The 17,076-nt window shown below is 28.9% G+C and overlaps 2 protein-coding genes across 5 annotated transcripts; one reads left to right on the top strand and one right to left on the bottom strand.

Moving 5' to 3' along the window:
* Positions 1-4,766: 4,766 nt before the first annotated feature.
* LOC149653853 (uncharacterized) lies at positions 4,767-5,845 on the bottom strand. Its single transcript, XM_089846664.1, has 5 exons — positions 5,717-5,845; positions 5,474-5,636; positions 5,262-5,413; positions 5,084-5,204; positions 4,767-5,018 (listed from the first exon to the last, which is right to left on the bottom strand). Exons 1-5 carry the CDS (start codon positions 5,757-5,759, stop codon positions 4,793-4,795), a joined length of 705 nt encoding a protein of 234 aa, XP_089702790.1. The 5' UTR covers positions 5,760-5,845; the 3' UTR covers positions 4,767-4,792.
* Positions 5,846-6,303: 458 nt separating this feature from the next.
* LOC149653852 (uncharacterized) lies at positions 6,304-16,932 on the top strand. 4 transcript variants are annotated; one of them, XM_089846785.1, is made up of 18 exons: positions 6,304-6,479; positions 7,282-7,580; positions 8,561-8,702; positions 9,153-9,219; positions 9,848-9,926; positions 9,988-10,083; positions 10,151-10,300; positions 10,381-10,443; positions 10,927-11,064; positions 11,134-11,241; positions 11,601-11,736; positions 11,804-11,956; positions 12,965-13,027; positions 13,088-13,213; positions 13,290-13,413; positions 13,496-13,601; positions 14,559-14,693; positions 14,989-16,932. In XM_089846785.1, exons 1-18 carry the CDS (start codon positions 6,464-6,466, stop codon positions 15,103-15,105), a joined length of 2,118 nt encoding a protein of 705 aa, XP_089702911.1. In that variant the 5' UTR covers positions 6,304-6,463; the 3' UTR covers positions 15,106-16,932. The 4 variants fall into 4 exon arrangements, with proteins under 4 accessions (XP_089702911.1, XP_089702910.1, XP_089702913.1 ...); XM_089846784.1 differs by having other exon boundaries at positions 8,561-8,708; XM_089846787.1 differs by having other exon boundaries at positions 7,243-7,580; positions 8,561-8,708.
* The last annotated feature ends 144 nt before the right edge of the window (positions 16,933-17,076 follow it).

Here is a 17,076-nt window from a genome sequence, read left to right as displayed (position 1 = left end):
TAATGTCAATACCTCCAAAAAACAATTTCTTTCATAGATGAACTGCGTATAGGTGGAAATTTTTGGTTGGTCCATGTTTTTTGGACACCATGGAAAGATTAATTAGACCCAGGGCCAAGCAAAGCAATCTTTGTGTTTTTTCTTGAATTTTTTTATCTACTTCGGCATGCAGCTGTCAAATACAAATGGTCCCAATCTCACGGGCCCTTGGGTCCCCGTTACCTTAACGCGTTGTTTATTTTCTTTTTTATTAAAGAAATTAAATTAGGGATAATTTGATACCATCAAAAGGGTGTTAATATCTTTTGGCCTATTTACGCCTACAAAGCGATAAATTCCAAATGAATAAGTTTAAAATGTCGCCATAAGCAACTAGTCCGGCGGACCTTTTAGTAAAAAGGCGTCAAGAATCTTTTCCAGTTGGACTAACACCGAGATTTGGGGCCTTAGTCGGGGGTAGGGAGGGATAGTGGTCAGGATGAATGAATCAATGGGGCAAGCCCCCCATCACTCCCTCAGTACGTTACATTATACAACGCTAGCGCGAATTTATCCTATTTGAGGTGTGGTACATTCGCTAGGACCGAATTATTCTATTTGATGGTCCTGGGCCCACTCGCTCATTGGGTCTCATTCTTCAATATGGGGCATTGGCTCCTACTCCTACAGCTACATCCTAACTGTCTTTATCACCTCGTATGGGCCCCCTAAAATATCTGGAACCCTTGACATCAGTTTATTCAGTAGTACCCTATGGAGCCCTAAAACAATTCTGGGGCCCTGGGCAAAACCCCTTAACGCAGGCCTGTCTATCGAATTTTTTTTATAACTGTTGTTTAAAGGACGTCGTGTCCGACACCACGATTTAACTGGGAGTCAAAAGAATGAAGTGGTTGGTGGAATCTCCATGACGTACGCCTTTGGTTAATGGTGTGTAACGCGGCGTAGCTGGCTGGCAGCTAGCTATCCCCGAGCCCGTTGGCCCGGCACTGTTCTTTTCCCAACAAGGTCCCCCTAATTTTCTTGGTACTGTCAGGCGCTGTCTCGAGCGGCATTCATATGGCGAGCGCCCAACCGGACAAGAGCCAGCCAGAACTAAAACATACACTAACTTTCTCATAGACTTTCCCGATACTTTGTATGTAGTTTTAAGCGTAAGAATTCTTTCTCTATAGACTAGACTGAAAGTGCTTAAAAATAATGCCCGGATTTCATGGATTTGGCGGGGTTTTTTCACGTGCAGTGAACCACGTGGATTTTATACTATATTATAACATGGAGTATTAACATATTTTATACACCCTGGAGATTAGGCATGGAGACGGTGGAAATAGTTTACAAATTTTGAAGTCATTAATAACCAAATAATGCAAAAATTAAGCACAGTGACGTAACAAAGCGAACGACAAAAACACGTTGTAATAAAACGGGTACTTACATTTTAACGACGATCCAATTCAAAGATGGTGACAAAATGTCACAGACACAAACACGATGCTAACCTATCACGCGATAACTTCACAAAGCTAAACTGGTCCTTAAAAACTAACCCGCGACGCGACTCAAAGTGTCCATTTTTTTAACAGTTTGGGGAAACCGATTGATGCATTTTGACCTTCAATAGAAAGTTCACGATAGACAGTTTGTAGCTTTCCAGGTATATAGGACCGTAATAAACTTGATCGGCCTCGATTTACTCGATGTTTCAAGGTGAGATGATCACGTGACTTCCAGATGTTATAGGGAAAGGGACTATGGGACGCTGCGCTTTGACCCTGAAAGTTTGTTAATGCGCGCGCAACATTTTGGTTACAATTGGCCTATGGGACGCGGCGCTCTAACCTGACCTAACAGCTGGGTATGGGACTATGGGACGCAGCGCTCTGACCTGACAGATGGGAGAGGGAGATGTTATAGGGAAAGGGACTATGGGACGCTGCGCTTTGACCCTGAAAGTTTGTTAATGCGCGCGCAACATTTTGGTTACAATTGGCCTATGGGACGCGGCGCTCTAACCTGACCTAACAGCTGGGTATGGGACTATGGGACGCAGCGCTCTGACCTGACAGATGGGAGAGGGACTATGGGACGCGGTACTCTGACCTGACCTAAGAGCTGGGAAAGGGTCTATGGGACGCAGCGCTCTGACCTTAAAGTTTGCTTATTCGCGCGCCAACTTATGTACTCACCAAACTATTTTCGGCATCCCGATGAACTCGTAGATAACCAAAATTCGCGTGAAGTTCAAATGTAACCGCACCAACCACAAAAGTCAAAGTTCACGAAAAGTTTAAGCAACCCGATATAAAAATACAAACGCGTTCGGGAACCATAGTGACGTCATTTTATATCTTTAGAATAGTACGGTTTGGTTCCCGCGACCCTCCGTGCAGCTCGGTTGTGCACTAGACCGCTCAAATCTTGATCCCTCGCTGATGGCCAAACGTGGCCCTTCGAAGAAATGTCCATCGTGACGTCATTCAATCAATCAGAAAAACCCGGCCTGAAATTAAAATAAATTCCTTGATTTTAACTAAACCTCAGAATAATAATTACATTAAATAAAAAATAAATACGCTAATAATAATAGCGAATACATATTCAGGGTTCATACAACTTTTGGAAAACCGATCTCCTTGAGTTTTCCAGGTTTTGTTCCCATACATGATTTCCCCGAATCGTACGAAATATCCCCGAGTTTTCCCTGTGTTATTGTCAGAAATTTATTTCCCTGAGTTTTCCAGGTTTGTATGAACCCTGAGCTATGGCGACGTGACGTCAATATTGTTAGTCTAAATTATATGGCTGGACCACTTTCAAAATGCTCCTTAAAACCGAGGTAAGAGATAGGAGGGTGTGACGTCACGAAGAAAGTTCGTGGTATCAGACTATAACTACACGTGAGTGAAAAAATAAAATACGATATATTTCCAACAGAACAGTAATTTATTTTGTTTCTTAAAAATTTTAATTACCGTTTTTTTTTTTAAAAAAAATATGGTATAATTTCACATCACTAATTAAGTAAGTGCGAACAGGCTCCGAATTTTTCCATTAATTTTAAGAATAAGAATAAGGAAAAAGGTATAAGAAGAAATTTAAGAAATGGTTCCTTATGTTACGGAGCAATTTAGAGAATGGAGCCGAAATTGTTTTACGCCTATTTTTCCCCAAATGGCTCAACGGAATAAGAAAATCCAATTTAGTTACGAAATATAAATGGACCAAGGTATTAAAGTCGAAAAAGTAAAACCGATTTCTTAAAAAAATAAAAAAATATTCATTTCAATTGTCAAATATTAAGAGCCTATTCAGTATTCACATGGAAATGGCAGCTTTCCCCCTTTCCCTATGATAACATCAATAGAGAGATAACATTCAGTGCCATTCATGTCTATATAAAACCTTTTCATATTATTGGACTAACCATTCTCTTAATTAATTATTTAATGTATTAAAATTCTAATAGAACAAGGCTATAGGCTGAATAAATATCGATTAGGCTTAGCGGGCGCGAAAAACAGGCGTTCCCGTAACCGTAACATGGGGACGGTGAAAATGTTGTTCATTTCGTTACTATGACAACCCCAACCAATATAGTTTCCGATGTTGTATAAATAATTTAAATCAAAATAACGACACCGCAGAATTAAGATCGATAATAATTACTTAAATTAATAACTATATTTATTATCATATGTTGCGAAATTGCTTTCCCAAAATAGAATACTAAAGGTTTGTATTTATTAAAAGACAGACATAGTTTACGTAATAACTGTTAGCAACCCTAAAACTCGTTCCGAAAAGGCGGGAAAATAATAATTTTATTTGTAAGACCTCTAGCGCCATCTAGCAAAACTGGGGGGAAGCTAATTGTTTTTTTTTCTTTTGCCTCTGTGGGTTGGGGAGGGGCCAAAGAGTCTTATAGACTAATGGCACCCCATGTTATTTCCCCATAGAGCTTAATACAGTCGAAGGCAGAGGGCTGCCCTTACCCTATAGTAGTTGAAGTTACATGCCTTACAGCTTCAGCAGAGCTCCTACGTTATAGGCCTAGTAGAAAGTGTTGTTTGAGACAGAGTATGAGATAATTCTTTATTTTTCATATAAATTGCGCAATATATTTTAAAATTATATATAGGGGAGTGCAATTCCATGCAATACCAGAAAATAATTTTTTACATGCTTAAAAAAGTCATGCTTAAATTCGTAAAATTAATATTCACGTGATAATTAATCCAAATCTTTTTGGCAAAAGACTTGAAACCAAGTGACAATTCGCCAATAACTTTGATTAAAATTAAATATTGGCCATTTGTTGTTGTTCCTCTCGTATGAAGTCAATGCTAAAATAAAAACGCTAAATTAAACTTAAACTAAAGTTAATTAAAATATAAATAGTTTATAATACCTAAAAATTTGACCGTTACAATTTTTCCCGCCGATTATGGTTTGAATTTTCCGTTGTTTTCTATGGGCAAGGCTCAGAGAGTCGATACCCAAAATTAAAATACAAGTTTCGATAATTTAAAACTTTGAACTACCAATTTTTTTTTATCTCCACGGGTAGCCAGACTGTTTATAAATGGAAATTAAATTATTTTAATTATAGTTGTCGATTATTTTTCTAACTTTAATTGGATTATTTGGATTAAACACGGGAAAGTCAATTTTACAGGGGCAATTTGCCGGCGAGTCGTTAAGTCGAAGTGCGCAGGCGCGGATAGAAACTTTTACACCAATATTAAAGGGAGGCTTATGAAACGTTTGTCTGTCCAATTATGGTTTATTTTTAATGAAAATTAAATACATTTAAGATAAAAATGATCATAACAATTACATTAGGCACAAATAAAATGCTTCCAATATTACGTTGCTTATTTTCCAGGGCTACGCAGTGAGATCCACCCAAGAAAACCTGAATCATGTCCTGAACTTCCGCTTTGACTTCATTCATTTCTCTACACGAACCTACTTTGGCATAATCGTCGCATCTATGAAATCCATGCGTGATATTGCTACGAAATTTCAATTAATTAATTAATAAAGTGATTAGGCTTAGGTTAAAATAATTCTAACTTACCGGCATTCCTCCAAATTTAAAGGTTTAAAGAAAACATCTTCGACTTTCGTAATACCGGCAGCGATTTCGACGCATTCAACAAACGTTTGGACATTCCAACAATTTACGGATAAAAATATATCTGTAAAATTAATTCTTGTTAAGCCTATTTCCCCGCTTCATTAGGCTTAACTCTTACCCATTAATCTGTCTCTGTGGTCCACGCACATATAGTTGAATGTAACTTTGAACGTAAGCATCCATTCCGAAAATGACGCTTTTCTTGGATCAGTTTTGCATTCGTTGGAGTCCATGACGTTTTCGCAGCAGTCCAGGGCGTCTTGCATTGACCTGGCAACGGATTAATTATAATAAATTACTGAAAATTAGGGGAAAAGTAATTAAACTTACAAACAAAATCCTTGTACTGATTTCATGGTCACATTTCGAGGCAAATTATGTCGAAAATCAATAATGTTTATCAAATCACGTAGAACGTCTTGAAAGCAATCGTCGGAAAGAGCGGGTTCGCATTTTTCTTCTTTAAAAGTGGCGCAATTAATCTCTGTAATTACTTAATTAATAAAAGTATTTGTTAATCATGTCTCTATGTCGATAATTAATTTGGTCTATTTTTAAAATTAATTAACTTACAGTAGCTGGAAATAATTAAAAAGTAAGTGAACTTCGACAGCATCGTGTATGTATTTAGTTTCTTATTTAGTTCAAATGAGGTTTTCTAAGAAATATATTCGATTAATCAATGCTTGAGATCAGTTTTTTTCAACTTCCAGCGTGACTTGAACAACTTCCGATTTTGCTAACAGGAAGTTGTACGGTTTCCGAAAGATAGCAATGGATTTAAGAACTAAAACTGAATGGAAAATTATGTACAGTAAGATTTTAGTCCTATCAACTAATACGTTCATTAATATTTATTATATTAGGCTTCTTAAATTAAGTTTAAGTGTTTTGAGTAAATGGTCCATTGTTTCAGTGGTTTCAAATTGCCGCCATTTCAAATGTATTATTGTTTTAGTGTTGATTTCGATTAGTTATTAAGTTTGGAATCAAAATCGCTATGCCCTATAACACAATCCCCATTTAATTATTTAATTCAATTTAAATTAAAATTAATTTTTAAATTTCACGGCTTGTTTTAGTACTAATAGATGTCACCAACTGCTATTACGTGAATGGTCAATCTTGTCCAATCAGAGGCCGTAAAAGAGTCACTTACTTTCCCAGTCTCGGGATTTCTAGGGAGAGAGAGTACAACTTTTTTTGTAAACAAGTTTAATCATATAGAATTTTAAATCTTATTTATCTTAATTCGAACGCGTAGTTTTAATGTTTAATCCCGTTCTTCAAAATGTACCAAGGTACATGCACTCAAAATAAATGCGAGACCCAAAATGTGAGTTATCAAAATTTTATTCGATACGTTTTAATTTCGGATCTATGGCAAGGCTTAGCGTTAGGTCCTCTCCTCCTAACTTTTTAACCCTGGGCCTAAGCTCTGTTTTTTTTAATTATCTTTTTTTTGCAATCGAAATTTGGGAGTAGAATCTATTAATAGGTTGAGGCAGATAAAGGTTCGGCCCATTTTTTAAGCATGCTAGCTTTTCTTAAAATCCTTGATCCAATAAAAGAAAAAGGCGTAGCCTAGTAGAAAGAAAGTAGTATAAAAAAACTACTTTTACTCGTTATGTCTGGTTAATTACCCTCAAGGCGATTAATTAACATGCCAGAATATTAATTGGCCAGACTCCCTGTCTTGCCAAACTAGTAAAGATTATATATAGACTTAGTAACATCGCGTTAAACCCTTTTGTATTTGTGAACTGAAAACATTGATAGTCGAAGTTCATATTTTTGAGGCTAGTTTTTCACTAATTATAGTTTAATAATAGTTAATAATAATTAATTATTAGCGTAAATAAATGGCTTTTAATTAATAGAAAAGATATTTCTGAACACTATTGTTTATTTTAGATGTTTGTATTTGGGAAAACATTCCTAGTTTGTTGAAGTTCATATTTTTGAGGCTAGTTTTTTGTTTTTCACTAATTATACCTAAATAATAGTTAATTATAATTAATTATTAGCGTAAATAAATGGCTTTTAATTAATAGAAAAGATATTTGTGAACACTATTGTTTATTTTAGATGTTTGGCAGGCCTATAATCGCGATATAATTGAGGGTCGTTCATGGTAGTTTACCGGAGAATCGCTCCTGACCTGGAGATCCCCAAAATAAGTATCACGACGACCGATGACGCGCCGAACAATGAAACGGAGAAAAAAGTGACATTGGGGAATAATGGGGCAGCACCCCATGCCATTTTGATGTGCAGACCAAACTCCCATCCTTTCCAAGAAAGACATTTGGTTCTCGATCAACCCGTTAAGATCGGCAGATCAGTAGCCAGATGCAGACCTGGTTCCTCAAATGCCATCTTCGACTGTAAAGTTCTTTCCAGGAACCATGCTTTATTGTGGTATGAAAATGGAAAGGTAAACATGATTTTTTATAAATTAATATTTTAGAAATTGTTCTTTTAATCAGAGCTGTGCTAATTAGCTGACAACTAATTGAATTAGAATTAGCAATTAGGGAAATCTTTATGAACTAATTAATTAGCCAATTAGCAATTAGGGAAATATTTATGAACTAATTAATTAGCCAATTAGCAATTAGACATAGAAACTAATTCAATTCAATTAGAAATTAGACATTTATTTATCAAACTAATTAATTAGAATTACTATTTTCTAATTAAGGTAAAAAATAAACCATAAGTAAACATAAAAGTTTAAAGTGCCCATGGATTTGGTACTTTGGTAATGCAAAGTTTAATGTTTTAATGCCATTGAAAAACGGGTACGGAAGCCATGAATTATTCTCGAAAAATGAGACAGGCCTCGAGTGTTCCGTCATGTTAAAATTTGTCTCATTTCTTCATTTTATTGCACAGTTCCTATAATGGACTCCTGAGTAGTAAATACATGCGCACTGCTATTAATTCGAGTAGGTAAATCAGTCGGAATTGCGAAATGGGCCAGTTGCGAACTACGAAATTTTCTACTAGTACTAGTATTCTCTCATAATTGAGGAGCTGAAAAATTTAGAGTAGCACTAAGGTTTCCTTGTCGATATAATAAGGCTTTTTCATATTCAAATAGATGAATAAAGAATTAATTCCTCAATTTTTTTTACAACAAATTGGCGTAAAAGTTTAATTGAAAATCCAATTGGCTAATTAGTTAATCCTAAATCTAATTAAATTTTAATTAGATAATTACCTTTCCGAATCATACTAATTAATTGGAATTACTTCTCAATTAGCACTAAGGTAATTAAAATTCAATTACCATTTTCAATTAGTAAATTTTGCTAATTAATTAGAAATTGAATTAGCTAACTAATTAATTAGCACAGCTCTGCTTTTAATTAATTTGATTAATTAATGGGTTTAATTTCAATGTTTTATTAGTTTTTCCTTCAAGACACTAAAAGCAGCAATGGAACTTTCATTAACAACCAACGGTTGAGTAAAGGATCGGAGGAATCACAAGCCAGGGAGGTTTGTTCGGGCGACATTGTTCAATTCGGAGTCGACGTTGTTGAAAATACACGTAAAGGTATTTTTTTATTTCTCTGTAAAATTTAAAGTAAATTTTTTGGAAAAAAAAAATAAAAAAGGAAAAAAAAAAGAAAAAGAAAAAAAAACCAAAAAAAAAAGAAAAAGAAAAAGAAAAAAAAAATTAAATAATACATCTTTTTAATTTTAATTTTAATTTAATCAAAAGGGGGTAAGCAATTAAGTTAAGTTAATTAAATTAAATTAAATCCAAAACATTTGCTTTAAAACGTGATGTGGCTATCATTCTTTTACTTCCTCTTCTCATTAATTGTTCAGTGTTCTGTTATTTCAAATTTTCCTGTCCTCTATCTCATCAGAAGTCAATGTACTTAATTTTCCTTCTGATGATGTTTGTTGGCGTAGTTATTCGTTATTTAATTGCTTAATTACGCTTAATTAAAATTAAACATTAATTTTTAATAATTATTAATGTTAAATATAGTAACTCATGGTTGCATTATCGCAACTTTAAAATTATTCTTACCTGATGGAAAAGAAGCCAAAGCTAGGTAATTAAATTAATCTAATTAATTAGTTAATTTATCTAATTTATTAGTTAATTTATCTAATTTATTAGTTAATTTATCTAATTTATTAGTTAATTTATCTAATTTTATTAGTTAATTTATCTAATTTTATTAGTTAATTTATCTAATTTATTAGTTAATTTATCTAATTTTATTAGTTAATTTATCTAATTTTATTAGTTAATTTATCTAATTTATTAGTTAATTTATCTAATTTATTAGTTAATTTATCTAATTTATTAGTTAATTTATCTAATTTATTAGTTAATTTATCTAATTTATTAGTTAATTTATCTAATTTATTAGTTAATTTATCTAATTTATTAGTTAATTTATCTAATTTATTAGTTAATTTATCTAATTTATTAGTTAATTTATCTAATTTATTAGTTAATTTATCTAATTTATTAGTTAATTTATCTAATTTATTAGTTAATTTATCTAATTTATTAGTTAATTTATCTAATTTATTAGTTAATTTATCTAATTTATTAGTTAATTTATCTAATTTATTAGTTAATTTATCTAATTTATTAGTTAATTTATCTAATTTATTAGCTAATTTATTAGTTAATTTATCTAATTAATTTAATTATCATTAAATTAATAGTCCAACTACGGGAGTTACAAATGCCTATGGCTCAACAATCAGTTCTCAAGATTTATACCAATTATCTCAATGTTTACAGGTCTGAACTTAACCCAAATTAGATTTAATTAACATTAAATTAATTGGAATTAATATTGTAGGAAGCTTTACATCGAGAACAACAATTAGAGGCAAAATTAGCCAAATTACAAAAAATGGTTAATAATACATTTGAGGCTTCTAATACTAATTGGAAGGTAATTAATTAGAATTAATTTTTATGTTAATTAAAGCCTAATTAATGCCGTTAATTGTTAATTTCAGGCTTTAATAGACGAAGATAGACTCATTAGTAGAATAGAAAATTTAGAAAGTCAATTAATAACCGTTTCTAAAAATGTTTCTGATGAAAAATTGAGGGAGGAAGTTGTCAAATTGTTAGAAGATAAAGACCGCTATCAGAATACGGCCAAGGTTAATTAAATTAATTATTATTATTTAATATTAATTAATATTAATTATAATTAAATTTTTTAATTTTTTTTGTTTTTCAGGAATCGTTAATAAAAGTATTTCAAGAAAAATTAGAAGTTTTACGGAAACTTCAAGATATTGAAGTAAATTTAATGTTAATTAATGTTATTTAATGTTATTTAATGTTAATTAATGTTAATTAATGTTATTTAATGTTAAATAATGTTATTAATGTTAAATAATGTTATTTAATGTTAAATAATGTTATTTAATGTTAAATAATGTTAATTAATGTTTTTTAATGTTATTTAATGTTAATTAATGTTATTTAATGTTAATTAATGTTATTTAATGTTAATTAATGTTATTTAATGTTAATTAATGTTAATTAATGTTATTTAATGTTAATTAATGTTAATTAATGTTATTTAATGTTAATTAATGTTATTTAATGTTAATTAATGTTAATTAATGTTAATTAATGTTAATTAATGTTAATTAATGTTATTTAATGTTAATTAATGTTATTTAATGTTAATTAATGTTATTTAATGTTAATTAATGTTATTTAATGTTAATTAATGTTATTTAATGTTAATTAATGTTAATTAATGTTAATTAAACAGAATACGTCAGGAACTAGTAAAGAAGAAGGTCAACATTTAAGGGAATCTTATGAGAAAGCTCAAAAGGAAATTCAGTTATTGGCTGAGAAAGCTGATGAATATCTGAAAGAAATCACAATATTGACGCAAAAATTAAGAGTAATTAATTTATGGTTTAATTAGAGTTTAATTAACGCCCTATTAATTTATTTAATTATTAACTTTAAGGAGGCGGAAGAAAAAGAGGAAAAAGCCAACAAAGTTATTGAAGTTAAAATACTTTTGGAAGAACAAGTTGTCAGTTTGAAGGAAAATATGGCTGCCCTCTTAGCCAAGGTGATTAATTAATTTAAATTATAATTAATTATTAATCACGTATCAATTGTAAATAAATTCCCATTAAAAATTTATTTCCATTGTAAATTAAATTGCAAATTAATTCCCATTAAAAATTAATTTCCATTGTAAATTAAATTGCAAATTAATTCCCATTGTAAATTAATTCCCATTGTAAATTAATTCCCATTAAAAATTAATTCCCATTGTAAATTAATTCCCATTGTAAATTAATTCCCATTGTAAATTAATTCCCATTAAAAATTAATTCCCATTGTAAATTAATTCCCATTGCAAATTAATTCCCATTGTAAATTAATTCCCATTGTAAATTAATTCCCATTAAAAATTAATTATAGGTTGAAGCCTTACAAGCGGATAAGGACTTTGTCAGCCGTCAATTGACATGTTTAAAAGCTCATTATGACCAAACTCAAAAGGAAAAACTAGATGATAGTGGAGATTATCCCAGTTTAGTTGATAAAAGTCCAGAATGTTAGTAATTTAATTTAAATTTAAATTGAAATGTATTAATTATTAATTAATGTTGTTCAATATACAGTTGAGAAGGAAGACACGAGTGATACATTGTTAACTAAACTCTTCACTGAAAATGGGAAAGATGAAGGTCATGAAACAATGAAGAACAATTCTAATGATCTCGATAAGCATAATATCTTTGTGGAACTCAAAGCTGAAATAGAACATCATAAGGGTAAGATTAATTAACTTCATTCATTAACCTAATTAATTCATTAATTTAGATTAAGTTAGGTTGTTCTGGGCCTGTTTTTGTCCTTATGAAATGCAGTTATTAATTACTAATTTTACTGACTTAATTATATTTAATTTTAATGGTTTTCCTTAATTAATGTCTTTGGTTTCTTTTGGGTTTTGTTTTGTAATAATATTTTTTTGTTTTGAGTTTTGGTTTTTGGTTTTTTTTTTTTTTTGTTTTTGGTTTATTTTTTTGGTTTTTGGTTTGTTTTTTCGGTTTTTGGTTTGTTTTTTCGGTTTTTGGTTTGTTTTTTTGGTTTGTTTTTTTTTGGTTTGTTTTTTTTTTTGGTTTTGGTTTGTTTTTTTTTGGTTTTGGTTTGTTTTTTTTTTTGGTTTTGGTTTGTTTTTTTTTGGTTTTGGTTTGTTTTTTTTTTGGTTTTGGTTTGTTTTTTTTTTGGTTTTGGTTTGTTTTTTTTTTGGTTTTGGTTTGTTTTTTTTTTTGGTTTTGGTTTGTTTTTTTTTTTTGGTTTTGGTTTTTTTTTTTTTTTGGTTTTGGTTTTTTTTTTTTTTGGTTTTGGTTTGTTTTTTTGTTTTTTGTTTTGTAATTAATTTTGGTTTTGTTGCGTTTGTTTTCTTGTTAATTAACATTTAATTAACCCCTTTTGTAGTTGAGATTGATGGACTTGAAATTAATTTGCACCATTTGGCATGCACTGTTGTAATACTTAAAGGTATAAGTCTTAACAAAAGTGCAATTGCATGGCAATTAATAATTATTTGTAATTGCATGTAACTAATTTGCATGATTTGTTAAGAGTTCAATTTAAGTCTGTTGTTTGCAAAGGCTTTTCTTTTAGCCAAAGCTTTTATCATGACTTTGGTTTCACTAATTAATGCGTGTTCTTAACTCATTAACGCTTAATTTCCTTGATTAACTTAATTAATTAATTAATAATTAAAAATTAATTTCTGGCAAAAATTATAAAAAATTTCTTTTTAAAAAAAGAACTTTTAGATGAAACAAGAAAGAAAAAATGTATTTTAGAAAGTGAAGTCATTCGTTTAAAAGGTCTGTATTTCTTATAATTAATAAACTTCCCTAATTAACTCTAATTAATTTTAATTAAAGACGAATTGGAAGAAGTATTAAATTCTTGTAAAAACTCTGATAAAAAATCAGAAATGCTTCAATTAGAAATGACAGAACAAAAAAAGCTTTTAGAAGAGAAAAATAACGAAATAACGTCTCTTCAAGGTTTTAATTTTAAATTTTTAATTTAATTCGATTTAATTAAATTTAATTGAACCTAATTAACTTTAATTATGATTAGAACAACTTCGAATATTGGAAGAACGCGGTAAAATTTCAAGTGGACGTCCAGATAGTTCAGAATATTTAAGCAAAGCCTGCGATACTTTGAAAGCCAAAGTTGAATCTTTTCACCAAGAAAAAAGGTTGGTTTTATTTGTTTTGATTGTTTTATTCATCTGGGTTTGTTAATTAACTTATTGACAATATTATTATTGTTTTAATCAGCGATAATTCAAGGGAGAAAGTGAAGGAATTTAAAAGTTCCGTTAGTTCAGAACAAGGGGATGATTATTTGAAATTGGAAGCTAAATTGGAAAGCATAGAGAAAGAAGTAATTGCTCATTTTTATCTGTTTTGTTGAGATCCTTGAGATTGTGTTGTTTGTTTGTTTGTTTGTTTATTTATTTATTTCTTGTTGTTTATTGTTTTTTATTATATCTTTGTTTTTGTTTATTTTTTGCTTTGTTTTTTATTTATTTGTAGCTGTTTTTTGTTTATTTATTTATTTGTAGCTGTTTTTTGTTTATTTATTTATTTGTAGCTGTTTTTGTTTATTTATTTATTTGTAGCTGTTTTTGTTTATTTATTTATTTAATTTTTGTTGTTTATTGTTTTTATTATATCTTTGTTTTTGTTTATTTTTTGCTTTGTTTTTTATTTATTTTTTGCTTTGTTTTTTATTTATTTTTGCTTTGTTTTTTATTTGTTTTTTGCTTTGTTTTTGTTTATTTTTTGCTTTGTTTTTTGTTTATTTTTTTGCTTTGTTTTTTATTTTTTTGCTTTGTTTTTTTGTTTATTTTTTTGCTTTGTTTTTTGTTTATTTGTAGCTGTTTTTTGTTTATTTGTTTGTTTGTTTGTTTGTTTGTTTGTTTGTTTGTTTGTTTGTTTGTTTGTTTGTTTGTTTATTCATTTATTTGTTTGTTTGTTTATTCATTTATTTGTTTATTTATTTATTCATTTATTCATTTATTTGTTTATTTGTTTATTTATTTATTCATTTATTTGTTTATTTATTTATTCATTTATTTGTTTATTTATTCATTCATTTATTTGTTTATTTATTCATTTGTTTATTTATTTATTCATTTGTTTGTTTATTTGTTTATTTATTTATTTATTCATTTGTTTATTTATTCATTTGTTTATTTATTCATTTATTTATTTATTTATTTGTTTATTTATTCATTCATTTGTTTATTTATTTATTCATTTGTTTATTTGTTTATTTGTTTATTTGTTTATTTATTTATTTATTCATTCATTTATTTATTTACTTGTTTGTTTGTAGCTGGAAGAGACGAGAGAAGAATTATTTACAGTTAAAGAAAGTTACGCGGAATGCAATGAAAAGAAAGCCATATTACAGAAGGAATTGAAAGCTGTCAGTGAAGAAATGCAACTAATTGCCTACCAGACCAAGACTGTAAGTAATCAAACTAATTACATAGAATTTATTAGCACTTTAGCAACCTTGGAAGGGACCAAAATTGGGAAAATAATAAAATAATATCAAAATACTATAGAAATAGAAATTAAAAGTTTAATAAAAAAATAATAAAAATCAATATCAATTTACAATTAGGGATTTAATTTAATTAACTTAGTCTTAGTCATCTTAGGAAGGACTAAAATTTAAAATAGATCAAAATAGGCCAGTTAGAAACAAATCTCTGTAATTTAAACCAAAAAAGGGTTAAAAAAGTGATTAATTTTTGCAGGTTTCTGCGTGTTCGGTGATTCCATTGATTTTGCTGTGTCTGGCCATTCTTTTAGCCATTTGCCCTTATTTGTCGTATTTCACAGCCACCTCGGACGTTATCGAACCCAATACATGACCTGTTTGCGATTCATAGACTTAATCAAGCTATAAACAAAAAAAATAAAAAAATCCTGCAAAATTAAATTAAATTATTAGTGACCTCCCAAAGTTCCAAAAAAAAAAAATCCAATTAATGCCATCCAATGCAGCAAGCCCCGCCCCCCTTAATTAATTAAAATACGGTAATTAAACCCAAAATATTCTACTAATTAAATCATCCCTGAAGTCCATGATGAGAAGAAATTTCAAAGAAAAATGTTCGGTAAGTGAAAAAAAAAAAAAAAAAAAAAAAAAAACATGAATTGTTTTGATGTTTTTTGCGTAAAAAACAAACAAAGAAAGAAATAAACAAACAAACAAACATTGGGGGGTTAAATATTCGACTGCGATTTAAAAAAGAAGCCATCTGTGCCAATTTATAAACTTTAAACTCGTTAAGAACTTAATAAGATCGAGTATTTTTGAGAAGAAGGCAAAAAGTCGTAAAAAAACCGTGAAATTTTTTGGACCAAGTGTCGCCATGGGAATTAAAAATTAAAATAATTAATTAACAAATCAATCAAGATTATACGCTAAAATTAAATGGATTAATTAATTAAAATTAATTAAGTAAGTAATATATCGCCATGTTTAATTATTTTTGAATAAAATTAAAATTTCAAAATACAAAAGCCACAATTTTCAATTTTCAATTTTGTAAAAATAGTTTAGTTTGCTTAAAATCATGTTTAAGATTAATTGCTTTAATTAAATTAAATTAAACAGAATTAAATATTTCAAATGGAAACTTTAATGATTTGAAATATAATTTTTGATTATCACTTTTATCAGAAATAGAAATTAAAACTATAGATTGAAAATAAAATTATTTAGAAAAACAACAACTTTTTATATGGAAAGCTAATTAATTAATAATAAATATACAAAATAATTAATGCGGATTAAAATAATCATCGTTAATCAAATAATCGGCATAATAGTGTAGACCTGACTGTATTTAATTTAAATTAATTTAATTTAATTCGTAATTAATTTCTATATGTAAAAATTAATTAATTAATAAGATTTTTATTTAAAACATTTAATCATTGAAAATTAAAAAATAAAAAATAAATATTAATTACGATTTTAATTTTATTCCATTTCCTTTTAATTAAATTAAATTTAAAATAATTAATTATCAATATTCATCTTTAATTTTAATTGGTTACGTAATTAATTATTATTTCCAAGATTAGGCTTAGGCATTTTTTCTAATAGATAACTCTAATTAATTATAACCTCATTTAAATTTAATCTATTTATTAATTTAACACTAATTAAAATTGTAATAAAAAATGCAGCTTTTTATAGGCGGAGATTTTTCCAATATAATTTAATTAATTTGGATGTTTTTATTTAATTAATTAAAGAATAGAGAGTAGGTTTTAGTGTTTGAACATTTAAAAATAGGACACACAAATAAATGACCATAAACATTTTGTACACATTGTTTACTGGTATATGAATAAAAAAAATGTACAGTTAATAATTAATATACTTCCAAAAAAAATAAAATAAATAAATAAATAAACGACTATTTAAATGTAGTAATAATATTAGAATTTTCTCTCCTTCCTATAAAGTAAAAATTTGAACTTAATTAAAATAGAGCTGTTTCGTGGCTAATTATTAATTAAAAAAGAGTATTTATGTCCCCCCATATAGTTTGAAAATAAATAATTAAATAATCTTATTGAAATGTAGACACTTTAAAATCTCTGTCAGATTTTGGGTTGTTTTTACATATTAATACGAAGAAAAATCACTGTAAATGTTTTTGCAAATAAATATGTAAATGAAACCAAGGCCTAGTTATTATAGGCAGATTAGGCTTAGCAAATTTGAATGGAAACGTGCAATCGTGACGTCATCATACTGGAGCCATTGGAGGCGCGTCACCTCCTCAGCCAATCACTGGCTTTCAAAGTTGCGTTTCTAGACTTGA

This window comes from Phalangium opilio, unplaced genomic scaffold (genome assembly GCF_054372755.1).
Source record: "Phalangium opilio isolate 3A_F unplaced genomic scaffold, DU_Popi_V2 ptg000081l_1, whole genome shotgun sequence".
Lineage (NCBI taxonomy): Eukaryota > Metazoa > Arthropoda > Arachnida > Opiliones > Phalangiidae > Phalangium > Phalangium opilio.
Note: the sequence above shows the minus strand (reverse complement) of the source record. Positions and strands in the feature narration are given on the sequence as shown.

What these genes read in the sequence shown, in the direction of transcription:
- LOC149653853 (XM_089846664.1), bottom strand. Translation starts at nt 5,759, where the DNA reads ATGCTGTCGAAGTTCACTTACTTTTTAATTATTTCCAGCTACT. An exon ending in TTTAATTATTTCCAGCTACT is followed by an intron (nt 5,637 to 5,716) that starts GTAAGTTAATTA and finishes TTATTAATTAAG; the next exon opens with TAATTACAGAGATTAATTGC. An exon ending in CCACAGAGACAGATTAATGG is followed by an intron (nt 5,205 to 5,261) that starts GTAAGAGTTAAG and finishes TTAATTTTACAG; the next exon opens with ATATATTTTTATCCGTAAAT.
- LOC149653852 (XM_089846784.1), top strand. An exon ending in CTTCTAATACTAATTGGAAG is followed by an intron (nt 10,084 to 10,150) that starts GTAATTAATTAG and finishes TGTTAATTTCAG; the next exon opens with GCTTTAATAGACGAAGATAG. An exon ending in GGAAACTTCAAGATATTGAA is followed by an intron (nt 10,444 to 10,926) that starts GTAAATTTAATG and finishes TTAATTAAACAG; the next exon opens with AATACGTCAGGAACTAGTAA.